This window comes from Bicyclus anynana, chromosome 16 (assembly GCF_947172395.1).
Source record: "Bicyclus anynana chromosome 16, ilBicAnyn1.1, whole genome shotgun sequence".
Classification (NCBI taxonomy): Eukaryota; Metazoa; Arthropoda; class Insecta; order Lepidoptera; family Nymphalidae; genus Bicyclus; species Bicyclus anynana.
The window spans coordinates 12,080,684-12,093,673 of NC_069098.1; the positions used below are offsets into that span (position 1 = coordinate 12,080,684).

The following is a 12,990-nucleotide window of genomic DNA, read 5'->3' on the forward strand; positions in this document are numbered from 1 at the left end:
TTAACTGATTCACTAGATTCGTCTGCTACGGAAGCCCAGAGACTATTAAGAGGCAATGTTAAAGAGTGCAACGTTCTTTTTGAATTTCACCACATAACTGTATCAGACATTAAAAAATCTTTCAATTTGTTAAAATTAAAAAGAACCGGAGATCTGTGGGGCATGTCAGTGAAAGTAATATCTAATATAATTGATGTAATTGCTCCCCACTTAGCTATTATTTTTAATGAATGCGTGGATTTGGGTATCTTTCCGAACCTAATGAAACATGGCAAACTGTTACCACTTTTTAAATCAGGTGACAAAAGTGATGTTAATAATTATAGACCAATTACAATACTGCCAACACTTAGTAAGGTTTTTGAAAAAATCATTTTAAATCAACTTTTAAGTCATTTTAATTTAAATAATTTATTTCACCCTGAACAGTATGGTTTTACTAAAGGTCGCAGTACAACTGATGCAGGTGCTAAACTTTTAAAACATATATATGATGCATGGGAAAATGCTAAGAATGCTATTGGTGTATTTTGTGATTTGTCCAAAGCATTCGATTGTGTTGACCATAACATTCTTTTACTTAAGTTAAGCCACTATGGCATAAAAAGTGTTGCACTTGATCTCATCGCCTCTTATCTTAGTGATAGAACACAAAAGGTATGCATAAATGATTCAAAGTCTCGCGGTTTTTCTAACACAATGGGCGTCCCACAGGGTTCAATTCTGGTTCCTTTTCTATTCCTAGTGTACATAAACGATTTACCACACCATGTTAGCGGCATCTGTGAGATAGTACTGTTTGCTGACGACACATCCCTAATTTTTAAGAGTGACAGAAGTAAAGATAATTCCGACGATGTAAACCGTGCCATATCGCATGTGTCGCATTGGTTCACTGTTAACAACTTACTTTTAAATGCAAAGAAAACTAAATGTATTGAGTTTTCATTACCAAATGTTATAAAATTAGATAAGTCTATAATGATCAATGGTGAAACACTAGAAATAGAGAATTCCACAGTTTTCCTGGGAGTGACCTTGGATTCTAAACTTCAGTGGGGTGCTCATATAGAAAAACTGTCAGGTAAACTCAGCTCAGCTGCTTTTGCAGTGAGAAAAATAAGACAGTTTACTGATGTTGATACAGCTAGACTTGTTTATTTTGCGTACTTTCACAGCGTAATGTCTTACGGTATTTTGTTGTGGGGCAAGGCTGCTGATATACATTCTATATTTGTACTTCAAAAAAGAGCAATTCGAGCAATATATCAACTAAAATCACGCGAGTCCCTTCGTCAAAAGTTTAAAGAAATAGGCATTTTAACAGTAGCCTGTCAGTATATATATAACAGTATAGTTTATGTAAGACAAAATATTAATTTGTACAAACGAAAAGGAGATCTAAACCCACGTCTTACTAGACACGGGCATAAGTTAGTTATTTCTGCATATCGTCTCCAAAGAGTTAAAAAATCTTTTGTGGGTTTGGGTGTACTCTTCTATAACAAGATCCCCCAGACTGTGATGGACTTGCCAATGCACAACTTTAAGCAATGTGTTAAAAAACATTTACTTAGTCGAGGTTACTACACTATTGATGAGTTCCTTAACGACAAAGGTGCTTGGAGGCCATTGGATCAGCTTCCACCTTCACACAGGAAATAAAACTATAAGAAATTGTAATTTAATTGTTATCAAATGTAAATTGTAATACTGTATGACTTTTTTCAAAAGAGCAACTGTTGAGTTTCTTGCCGGTATCTTCTCAGCAGAACCTGCCTTCCGAACCGGTGGTAGAATCTTTACAAATAGTCAACTGACGTGTCAAAAGTGCTTGTAAACTGAGCCTACTTGAAATAAATGAATTTTGAATTTTGAATTTTTTTGAATTTTTGCCATTTAAATTCCTTTCATACAAAAATAAAAAAAAATGTTGTTTACGGACGCTTTTGTTTTTAAATACCGGCAAACGTTCTGCCATATCAACTTATTTCATACAAAAAAATATTTGTAATTTATTAAAAAGTTATGGTAGAAGTAGGAAGGGAAAACTACTGTACTACCTATTTCAATCGTACCAAATCTTAGACCAATGATCTAAGTACCAAATATACAAAAAATATATTTTTTAACAAATTTTCTCAAACGATGAACAGAGGAGGTACCTTCTAAGTTTCGACTCGAATCTTAGATCCGCGACTGATCCCTTTGAGACCTTGACAACAAGACCGCTATTACACAGTCCATAAACTTCCATGTAAACGTGCCTTCGAAGTTACCTTCCATTCTTCACAGATTAAGTAAACGTGACGTCAATTGGTGTCAAGAGGTAGAATATGATTTGTTGTACATTGTGCCGCATTTGCATTACAATGTCCCGCCATATTTTGTAGCACTACGATCGGTATTTATTTTAAACTATCTAACTCCCGCGACGTCGTCCACGAGAAATTCAGTTTTTCACAAATCCCGGGGATAAAAACTATATAGTGATTTCCAGTCCTATCAAAATCGGTCCAGCTGTTCCAAAGATTATAAACATAAATAGACAGACAAAAAGACAGGCAGACAATTTGCCTGTCTTTTTGTTTGTCTGTCTGTTTATGTTTGTTCGGAGTAAACTTTGGAGAAAGAAGAGATTAATTGTGTTTTAGTATTGTGTAAGTTACTATAGGCACTTACACAATACTAAAACACAATTAATCTCTTAAACTTAACTAAAAATAAAATTGAAGTGTTTGTCTGTGATTTCAAAATATGTTTTCTCAAGTTACTATAGGCACTTGAGAAAACATATTTTGAAATCACAGACAAACACTTCAATTTTATTTTTATGTATTTTGAACATATGAAAGAAGTATGATTTGCGTACTTGTTCCGTAACTAAAATATTCTTCAGCTGTTTTAACACAAATTCGTCACTGTTTATTAATACAAATTTAAATTTAAAATTTTTATTATATATTTATATTAATCCACAGCCAACCAATGAATCTTTACAAAAACTTTGGAAATGTGTTTTTAATTGTGTACCTATAGAAAAATTAAAAAAAAAATTGTGCGCTCTCAATTTTATGACGGACAACTTATAATTCGATGGAGCACACTCGAAAAAAGATGACGTCATGCGTCGTTCCCTTGCTCTAGGGTTACCAACTTTTTTTACAAGAAATAAAGTATATTCTGGTTTATGAAGATTATTAAACAGTATTTTAGAAAAACAAACATTTTTTTTTTAAATGCAATCATTTCATCAGTATTTTATTATGATGTTGTCACGTTCAACTATCGTCAGTAAACTAACTTTACAGACAACCGATTTTTTTTATTATTACATATATACGAAAATTATTATTGTTTTGAAGTTTTCTTTCATTGATATTCGTTTCACCCGCGTAGATCCCGCATTCTTGTGAAAATACTATACTTATACCTACTATACTAACTATACTTATGTATTATTACTTACATGTAATTGTAAGAATATTAATGGATATTATCTAATTTACTTTTAACCAATTTTCGAAGGGTTTCCATGAAGTTAGAAATGGTTTTTAACGAAGGAATGTAGCTTGATCCAAGCTCGACTAATCGGGAGATTCCAAGATCTTGCAAGCGTTGCGATCCTGCGGTGCCAGACCTTCGTCAAATTATCATCCTAGACTCTCTTTGCGGGACACACTAAAGTATGTAAATAATAAGCTGTTTCTAGAGTCTGAGAACATAATTACTCATATAGGGTGTTATACCGATAAATAAAACATATTAGTACGGCCGAACATAGAGCCTACCCCCTATTTGAAAGTTCGTCAAAAAAATATAAACACGCTGTATAGGACAAAACGTCTCGACGATGTTTTTTACAAAAAGAAATCCTCACTTTGGTTATAAGGGCTAATTTAACTCCACACACTACCACTCCCCAGCCATGTCTTCAGACTTCAGTTCCGTGTCAATCGTAGGATAGTGTAGAGAGGTACAAGCTAAGTTTTTAGCTTGCCTCAAATACCTGCCAAAAATATTGTTCAGCTCTCGGACCATATATTCATACGTCAGATGTGGACGCTCCTTAACTTTATATATAGAACACGCCCTCTTCAACAGCTATACAAAGTAACGAATTAGTGATGCTCCGTTAAACAGCGCAGTTAAATGTTAAGGATAACTTTTATAATTGAATGACGGATGTGGACATCCGGCCGGCTACAAAACACATCCGTACAAATAAAGCGGGATTAGGATATCGGCGATAATTCGAGTGAATTAACCGTATAGTCACAGTATGGTGTCGCAATGTTATGGAATACTACCAATGTCGTTTAATCGCAATTATTGACCTCCCACGCAATTCCTATATAGATATCAATGTTTGTCGTGCTGTAATATGGTTTATGGTTACCGTATATAATATATACAGTACGCACGTGTTACAATTGCTAACAAACATCCAATATTACTTGTGGTAATGTTATTAAGTTGAATGAATTAACAAAATTTTTAATTAACATAACTATTTTAGAGGATAGGTAAATTTATACCAATAACGGATTTTTTGTTTGTAATATAAAATAGCCGACATTACTCGTAGAACATAAAATTGAGAAAAATATTTTTTGAAATAAAGATTTAACTAACATACAATAGGTACATAATGTTTTTGGAAACAAAGTCATCTATGTTCTTTTCCTCGGTACATCTTTAAATTATACTAATAAACTAGCTGAAAAGGTGTAAAAGGAACTAGATCGAAAAGTAATAGGGCGTACTCCGAAATAGATCCTGTAGAAGACCAACAGACAGGCAAACGTTCGGCGATGTTCCAATGATTGCAATTTAGCACTAGTTAACGCCTCGTTACCGATGAGCCTCTAACACGGTGATCCACAGAGTCCTACCCCTGAGTAGCCAACAAGCACGTCGATTCTCTTTCTACGCTCACAAACGCTTCGAAAACTATAAAAATGTATGTGAATGACAGATCTTGATCACGTGACCTATCGATAGCAAAAGTCATTCCCATACATTTTTCTAGTTTTCGAAGCGTTTGCGATCGTAGAAAGAGAATCGATGTGCCACTTGGCTACAGGGGCTGAGCAGCGAGCTGGTACGTGGCTGTTCCATCTCATAAATTGGAGAAGTACCTACTCCATGCATAAACGAACATGCATTCTTATCATGAAGAGGTTTGAAAAATAGATGTTGGGCGATTCTCAGATCTACCCGATATGCACACAAAATACGGTCCAGCCGTTTCTGAGGATTTTTGGTAACAAACAACGCGACACGAGAATTTTATATCTGAGAGATGTAATATAATAAAAATAATTTTGCTTTTCATTTAGATCAAATGTGCGTTATAGAAGAATCTTTGTGATCGCGTAATGTGGAGTGATTCCTCACTCTTTAATCCTGAATGGTGGGGCACTCAAAAACCCGCAAGCGCAGGAACGATCTTCTTTATATATTTTTTTTAAATTAAATTTGATTTTATAATTTTATAAGCTTTGTTACAAATATTTAATGCAATGTAAACAAATAAAAAAATTAATTAGTGCAACATGATTAAGCACAATAATAGATAAATAATGATTTTATAAGCCAACCTAAGTAGTCTACCTACGTCAATCGTGTACTGATAAAATAGATTATAATATGTGTTATACGACTTTTCAGATTATCGTTATGTCCACAAAAAAGAATATTTCGATAAGGAATTTTAATTTATTATTTCCTTAAACGACGATAAAGGATTAGGAGGACAAAGTATTCTTATTTTGATCTAGCTTCATCAGGCTGTGTGTTGACGCTTAGCTCGGAAACTACTTATTGCATACTATTTTCACCTGCTCACTTAGTTAAAAATTTAGGCAGTCGTAACATAACCTAAATACTTTTAGGAACCGCTTGATATATTTACGAATACAAAGTGCTTATTCACTTTCTAACTTCTTGGCGGCTCGGGACCGTGGTGTTTGGAAGTTTATCGGCTGTTAATAATGATGATGTTAGTGATGATTAACTTTCTAATTAAAGATACCTATATTGTACCCAGATGGTAGGGAAAACAGAAACTGGCAGGGCAATCGTAGCACGAATCAGGAATGACAAACTAAAAAGTTTAGTATGAGTCCAAAGGATAACCGATTATTTAAAGCTGCAGATTTCTGCGATACCTAATGGTGACCCTATAATAAAAGGGGCTCTATAATCAACACAACTCGACATTGTAGACAATATTATATTATTTGTTTATATTTCTTGATATTATTGGTTTAAATAACAGCTATTGTTATGTACTATGCGACTAAAGAAATGAAGACAATTTGCCACCTTTATTCGCATCAGTTTCGACGCGTTAGTTTGTTTGGATGTTTGTTACTCTTTAACGTCGCTACTACTGAAGCGATTTGGCTGAAATTTGGAATGGAAATAGATTTTACTCTGGATTCTGGATTCTTCTGGTTCTTATATGCTACTTTTTATCCCGAAAAAATTTCGAGATTTGCAAAAACTTATGATTTTGATGATATGAATGTTTGTTACTCTTTCACGCCTCGACTACTGAACCGAATCAGCTGAAATTTGATATTGAGATATATTATAGCCTGGATTAACACATAGGCTACTTTTTATCCCGGAAAAATGGTTTGGTGAGATGATGGTTCCCGAGAGATTTATGAAAAACTAAATTCAATGCGGATGAAGTCGCGAGCGTCCACTAGTCTCTGATATTGTAAGCACGGTATCAGAAGTGGGATTCTAATTACAATATGAATAGATTTAATACCTTTACCACACCTAAGAGCACAATAGAGGAACACGGTATAAAGTATAAACTGCGTACTTGACCTAGTAAAAATATAGATACAGTTACACGTAACGTATAGAAACGTGTGTTACTTGCAAATGATTTGAAATGCAAAAAAGTCCTAGCAAATTTAAAATTCAAATTCCGGTTGTAAATGGTAAACGTATTGCTACTTAAATATAGTCTAGGCAATTTATCCGCTTTTGTATACCTAAACTACGTGCGTCATTCAATATTATATTAGCATAGAGAAAATTATGTTACCTACTCGTACTAACTATGAACGGATGTAAGTTAAATATGTATACACATACATTTGGAATACATATTTTAGTGCTTTTAACTTATTTTTGTTTTAATGCTAAAATTATACTTAACTGTTGTAATTATGTTTGGTGTATACCATGTTGCATTACAAGGCTTATGATTAAGAAACCCCCGATGGATTTAATCCATCAAATTACATCATCATCATAACATCCTTGCATGATGTCATCACCTGATGGGGGGTCGACCAACACTGCGTTTTCTAGTGCTGGGTCGCCATTCCAGCAACGTTTATCAGCTCTTCGAACTATGTTACTTTTATAAAATAATGCAGGTAATTCAAAATCTCACTTAATCTATAACTTCAAGAAGAAAAAATATTTAAAAGATGCCTATAGTTTTCACTTCAGAAATAAAAAAAAAGAAGATAAAGCAGTCCCTTTTTCCCGGGTTAACCGTGTTCTCAAAAGTTGGAAACATCTTGCATATAAGCAAGTATTGATTTATTACTGAGAAATCAGCAAGAGAGAATTTACAGGGAATTCAAGTGAGATTTCTTTACCGTTAATTTGGGACCCTCCTCTAATATTGATACAGGAATTCCAAGGCACGCTACGCCACTGACTGCTTCATAGTTACATACTTTAAGGGTGTCCGACGAAGAGGGTCTAGGATAAGGTTGCCAACCGTACTATAATATATCGTCATCATCATCACCATCATCATCATCATCATCATCATCATTATCAATCCATATTCGGCTCACTTCTGAGCTCGAGTCTCCTCTCAGAATGAGAGGAGTTAGGCCTATAGTCCACCACGCTGGCCCAATGCGTATTGACATACTTCATACAAAATTTTTAAAAAAATCTCTGATATGCAGGTTTACTCACGTATTCCTTCACCGTTTGAGACACGTGATATTTAATTTCTTAAAATACACACAACTGAACAGTTGTAATACATTATATTTCGGGTCTGCGTACTATTATATACTGTTAAAGAAATATATAGTTCGCAAAAATACTATATTTTCAACACTTATATCTAACAAACAAAATTTTCATTTTAAATCTTGATGAACATTAGTTTTCAACAAATGCAATAGCGTCTAGCCTATCCGAACTTGTCTATCTTACTGAGTTCCAAACATTAAACAAACAAATTGCAACAAGAGTAAATAAATTTCGTTTTTTTTTAATAAATGTTGATTTTTTGCTTATTCCATAAATACTATATTTTATTTAAATGTACTATGTTTTTTCATAGCTTAATCTGAAAAGTACTATATTATTCTGTAAAAATGTTGGCAACTCTTGTCTAGGATGATAAAATAACGAAGATCTGGCCACCGCAGGCTCTTAGATCACAACGCCTACAAAATGTTGGAGGCTCGCCCAAGCTTGACTAATCGGGTGATTATAGATGGGTGAATCGAGCTTGAATCAAGCTACATACATTTGGTATCAACCTATTGATACTTACTGAAATTAAAGGCTATGAAATCTGACTGGATCACTAACTATAACCTAATTCACTTATCAATTTAGAAAAGTTCAACATTCCATATAATTCGACGAGAGTTTTTGAAGGCAAAGCAAATTGTTTTGCAATCAAATATTATCTATACTAAGCCCTACTCAATGTTTTCGATGTACTGTTTTCCTACAAACAAATTGGAAATGAAGGTAAAAAACGCATGTCATTTTATAACTTATTTATTTTAAGTGACGTATTGTTTGTTTATTTTATAAAATGTTATTATAAATATTTTAACTGTAAGTAATTGTTCTAAGGTAATTAATCGAATTTATTATCATTATTTTAAGAGCAAGTTAATTATAATTATTATTAGGTGTGAAATGACTAGCGATTTAAGCCCTCATTTTTAATTTGATTGTAAACAGTACACATCGAGTAGGGTTTTAGTATAGCTCACAACAATTTATAGCACTATTCTGTAACGATGTTTTTATTCAACAGTGTGTTTCGAATTTGGCTCTATCTATCTATTTCTATAAGGCGTTAGAGAGAGATAGTTAGAGACGAATTTGAGACTTGTCTTCTTTAGACGTCTCGAGTTAAAGACATTGTCACAGAATAGAATAAGTACCTTGTACTATTATACATTCTGTTCTAATACTTTGTACCTGAGTAGGTGCTTGTAATCGATATCTACCTTTTTTACGATACAGAAGTTTGACGTCACAGAGTGTGAGGCGGCAGTAAAATTGATTTGTTATTCTCATAACAAGTCATGGAGAAGGTATGTTTTATGCTGTGTTATGTTAATTTTATGCGAACCTAACAGATCGCCTGTATTCGTAAGCGTGACGTCACTTACATGATATACACCTTTTTTATTATTAGAAAAAACTACGTACGTACGCAAATACACAGAAAATTAATAAATAATTTGGAACATTGTAATCTACATTAGATCCTCATAAAAAAAATAAAAATACATATTTTTTTTACTTAATTGCTGATGAGCTGTTGTTATCCATAAATTAACATAATAATGTAAAAATAAAATAATTGCTATTAAGTCATAGGATATTTTTTATAGAAGTAGGTAGTAGGTACCTATTTTATTGTGAGAAAATAACGTTTGTACCTATATAAATAAAAGTTGTAAAAGTACGCAAAAGTTTGGGCTCCTAATATATTGTAGAAAACGATGAAACAGTCTCTGAAAAAAAAGTATGGGCTTCATACACGTAGATAATTAAGAAATTTCTCATTTATGCAGGTTTCCTCACGACGTTTTTCCTTCATCGTTTGTTGGAGGTGCATACCTCGGACCGGATTCGAACCTACACCCTCCGAAATCGAAGGCAGAGGTCAAATCCACTGGACTATCACCGCTTTATGAATTATAAAATTCATCGCAATTGGATATGCCAGTCTACATCTAAGGATTCGTATTACTTAATTGATGATTATGAAACACGGCTAAAACCCACGTGATACGAAGTCGGGTTATGCCCGACTACTTTCAAATCCATACGGTGCCCTTAGTGATGAGCTGCATCTAAGGGTTCTCTGTTTTTGGTTGGAATTAAACTTAAATAGAGTTGTCGCGGAGTTGCCCGTTCTAGGCGATGTTGTCGGAGTTATCGCAGAAAATAGTAAAATAAATTACTTATTCAGAGATTAACTATTACTTACATAATAATCAATAAATAATATATACAAAACTCACCTTCTTTGGTAGTGTAGGAGACTCGAATTCCTCGTCGTCGCGGCTGGACAGCGTTGAACACGAGGAGCACGCAGAGTCCGCCGACAAGGACCTCGACCTCAGCCAGTCCACCTCCTCCTCTGTGGCACCGACGGCGACCCCATCCGAGTAGTCGCTGACCACCACGCTGGGGGTCCGCACGCAGCGGCCCCTCGTCTCGCACCCCTCACTTCCCCGCCGGCCTAACTCCACCACATGCGCCTCGATGAGCGTCCGCTCTCTGCGCGGCGACATCACATCAGGTGGAGGAGTTATATCGCGAGGGTGCGAGTGGCGGCGCCGCGGCTCCAGTTCTACGGCGGAGTCGTCGCTCAAGTCGCGGCTGCGGCGGCGGACGGCGGCGCGGTCGTCGTCGTCCGAGGAGCTGATGTCGTCCAGGGGGCTGGACGCGCGCGGCAGACGCAAGTACTGCATGGGGCCGGGCTCGAACTTGCGCAGGAGTTCGGAGACGCGCGGCTGGGCATGCCGGACGCGCGCGGTCGCGGGCGCGCGCACGCCAGCACTGTCGCTCGCTCGGCGCGCGAGCGGCGCCGCTTGTCCGGGAGGCATGCCGGCGCCGAGCTTGAGGTAGAACAGACTGTGGCTCAGCGCCTTCTCGCGCAGGACTCGCCGGAAGTCCTCCGGGGGCGTTTGCTCGAGGCGGGGCATTGTGCTGTAATACAAAATGTAAGCCTATTTTAACAGCCCACTACACTAGGTTTAGTAAAGAGGGGATATGGAAATGTTCCACCACGCAGGATGGCAGGATAAGAGTGATGATGTAATAATTTAGTATTCACAGTCATGTAAATAGGTCGAGACCGACGGTTTAACGTAATCAAGTTAAGGGAGTGTAACTTGGGTGTATTTCGTTATTTCGGTATTCGGGGTTGTAACTACGAGTATTACTAATATTAAACGACTCAATAACTAAACAACTCTTTGGCCCTGTTTATATCTATTACCTTACCATAAAATAATCCTTAAGATTTGTGTAGCGCAATTTTCTTAATTCCGTACGAATATTCTGCAAAGTATCAGAAAATCTGAATAAATGTGAAAAAAAACAAAACTTCATAAAGGTCGTTACTTTAAAAAAACGTATATTTCGACAGCTTAAAGAAAATGAAATTTATAGGTATTACAAGTACAGGGTAGAATCCAAAACTTATTTGTAATTAAATCATAAAAAGTAATAATCCCAATAACCCACGATGGGCGAGATCATTTCGCACTTCACCAGTTTTTCTATTTTCCTCCCAATTTCAATGAGCCGCACCGAATACGCTTAGCAACAATTTGGCGATAAATTTTTGCCAGATCCAGTAAAAATTAGAAGGATATTTCAGAATTCGTACACAATACCCATTCTGAAATTTCCTGGTAGGCACCGCGCATTTGAATGTATAAATTGTTATGACGTAAATAACTGAAACCACGGATAAATTATACGCAGGGCAGACGCAATGTTTACATGCCAGACGGATATTATGCATACGACGGCGCAACTGTCGATATTTTCGCCTATCCCGACTCCCGAGTCCCGACAGAGCACGTTACGAAAAAAATTTGACACAAAACAAAACATAGTTTGCGTTGCAAATCACAATAAACGGTTTTCGGTGAACTGTCAAACATGTTTATTGTTTATCTCTAGCGGACGCACCGTGGTTTTAACCGCGTAGTTTCCATTCCCGTTTGTATACGGGTATGGGATAATGTAGGATTCTAATAGTGAAAGTATTTTTCGTGCCCACCCCAGGATTCTAGGCTACCGATATGGATTTCTATTATATTACTAATAACAAACATGTTGCCAGGCCCACCCTAGAAAATAATCCTAGATACGCTACTGGTTGCAATGTTTTGTGATTTGACTGGCGACTGGGGATATCATTTGTCATATTACCACAGAAAACATTGATATTTCATAGGTACATTAGGCTGAGGAAAATATAAAAACAAGTGCTTTGCTTATTTTTGCTGACAAGGGGGGTTAATAATTGTAATAGGTAAATCTGCTTACAAAGACAAACTATGTACTTCAACGGCCTCTGATTGGATGTTTAATGAAAATTCAAAACAAATCATTAACATTGTAGTAAATAATAAATACAATTACATTCTAAAAATGGTTAGTTTTTTAATAATCGTTAATTGCACTAGCTATAAAAAAATGCAAATTAACCTGCATTAACCGGGACCGTGCAGTTTGCATGCAAAGCGCGTTGTGAGATAATGGTGACAGTAATTAGATTATAATTATATAATTTACTTCGTCGATAGTCAACATCTCGATTGAAACTATTGTACCGCGAAACAATGGTATGTTCACAGCACTACGTCATGAGACCTCGTTAGGGTTGACAAAATGCATTGTTTTGCCAAGATAATTACTAACAATTGATTGAATGACCGTGTGTTATGTTAGTGGCCTAAATAACTTCTCTGCTGTTGAGATCAAATCACAATCAAACAATACTGTTTTGGAAACGCATGTTAATTTAATTTTAATGAAATCTATATTAATATTTTGAAGAGTTAAGTTTGTGAATTTAAAAGATTAAAAGGGATAATTGGTGAACCGATTTTAAAGTTCTTTCACCTTTAGAAAAGCACCTTATTATGTCATATGCAGTGGCGTAGCTTGTCTTGGAGGGGCCCTGTCAAAGTTAGATGGGAGGGCCAATAG

At 35.8% G+C, this 12,990-nt stretch overlaps 1 protein-coding gene across 1 annotated transcript in view; it reads right to left on the reverse strand.

Annotated features, from left to right (window-relative positions):
• The window catches only part of LOC112057848 (inositol-trisphosphate 3-kinase A), a 167,195-nt gene that overhangs the window by 126,006 nt on the left and 28,199 nt on the right, over nucleotides 1–12,990 (reverse strand). Inside the window, exon 2 of the mRNA XM_024098408.2 lies at nucleotides 10,281–10,971. Coding sequence (XP_023954176.1) covers nucleotides 10,281–10,967 — 687 coding nt within the window. The 5' untranslated portion in view covers nucleotides 10,968–10,971. The remainder of the gene's footprint in view (nucleotides 1–10,280; nucleotides 10,972–12,990) is intronic.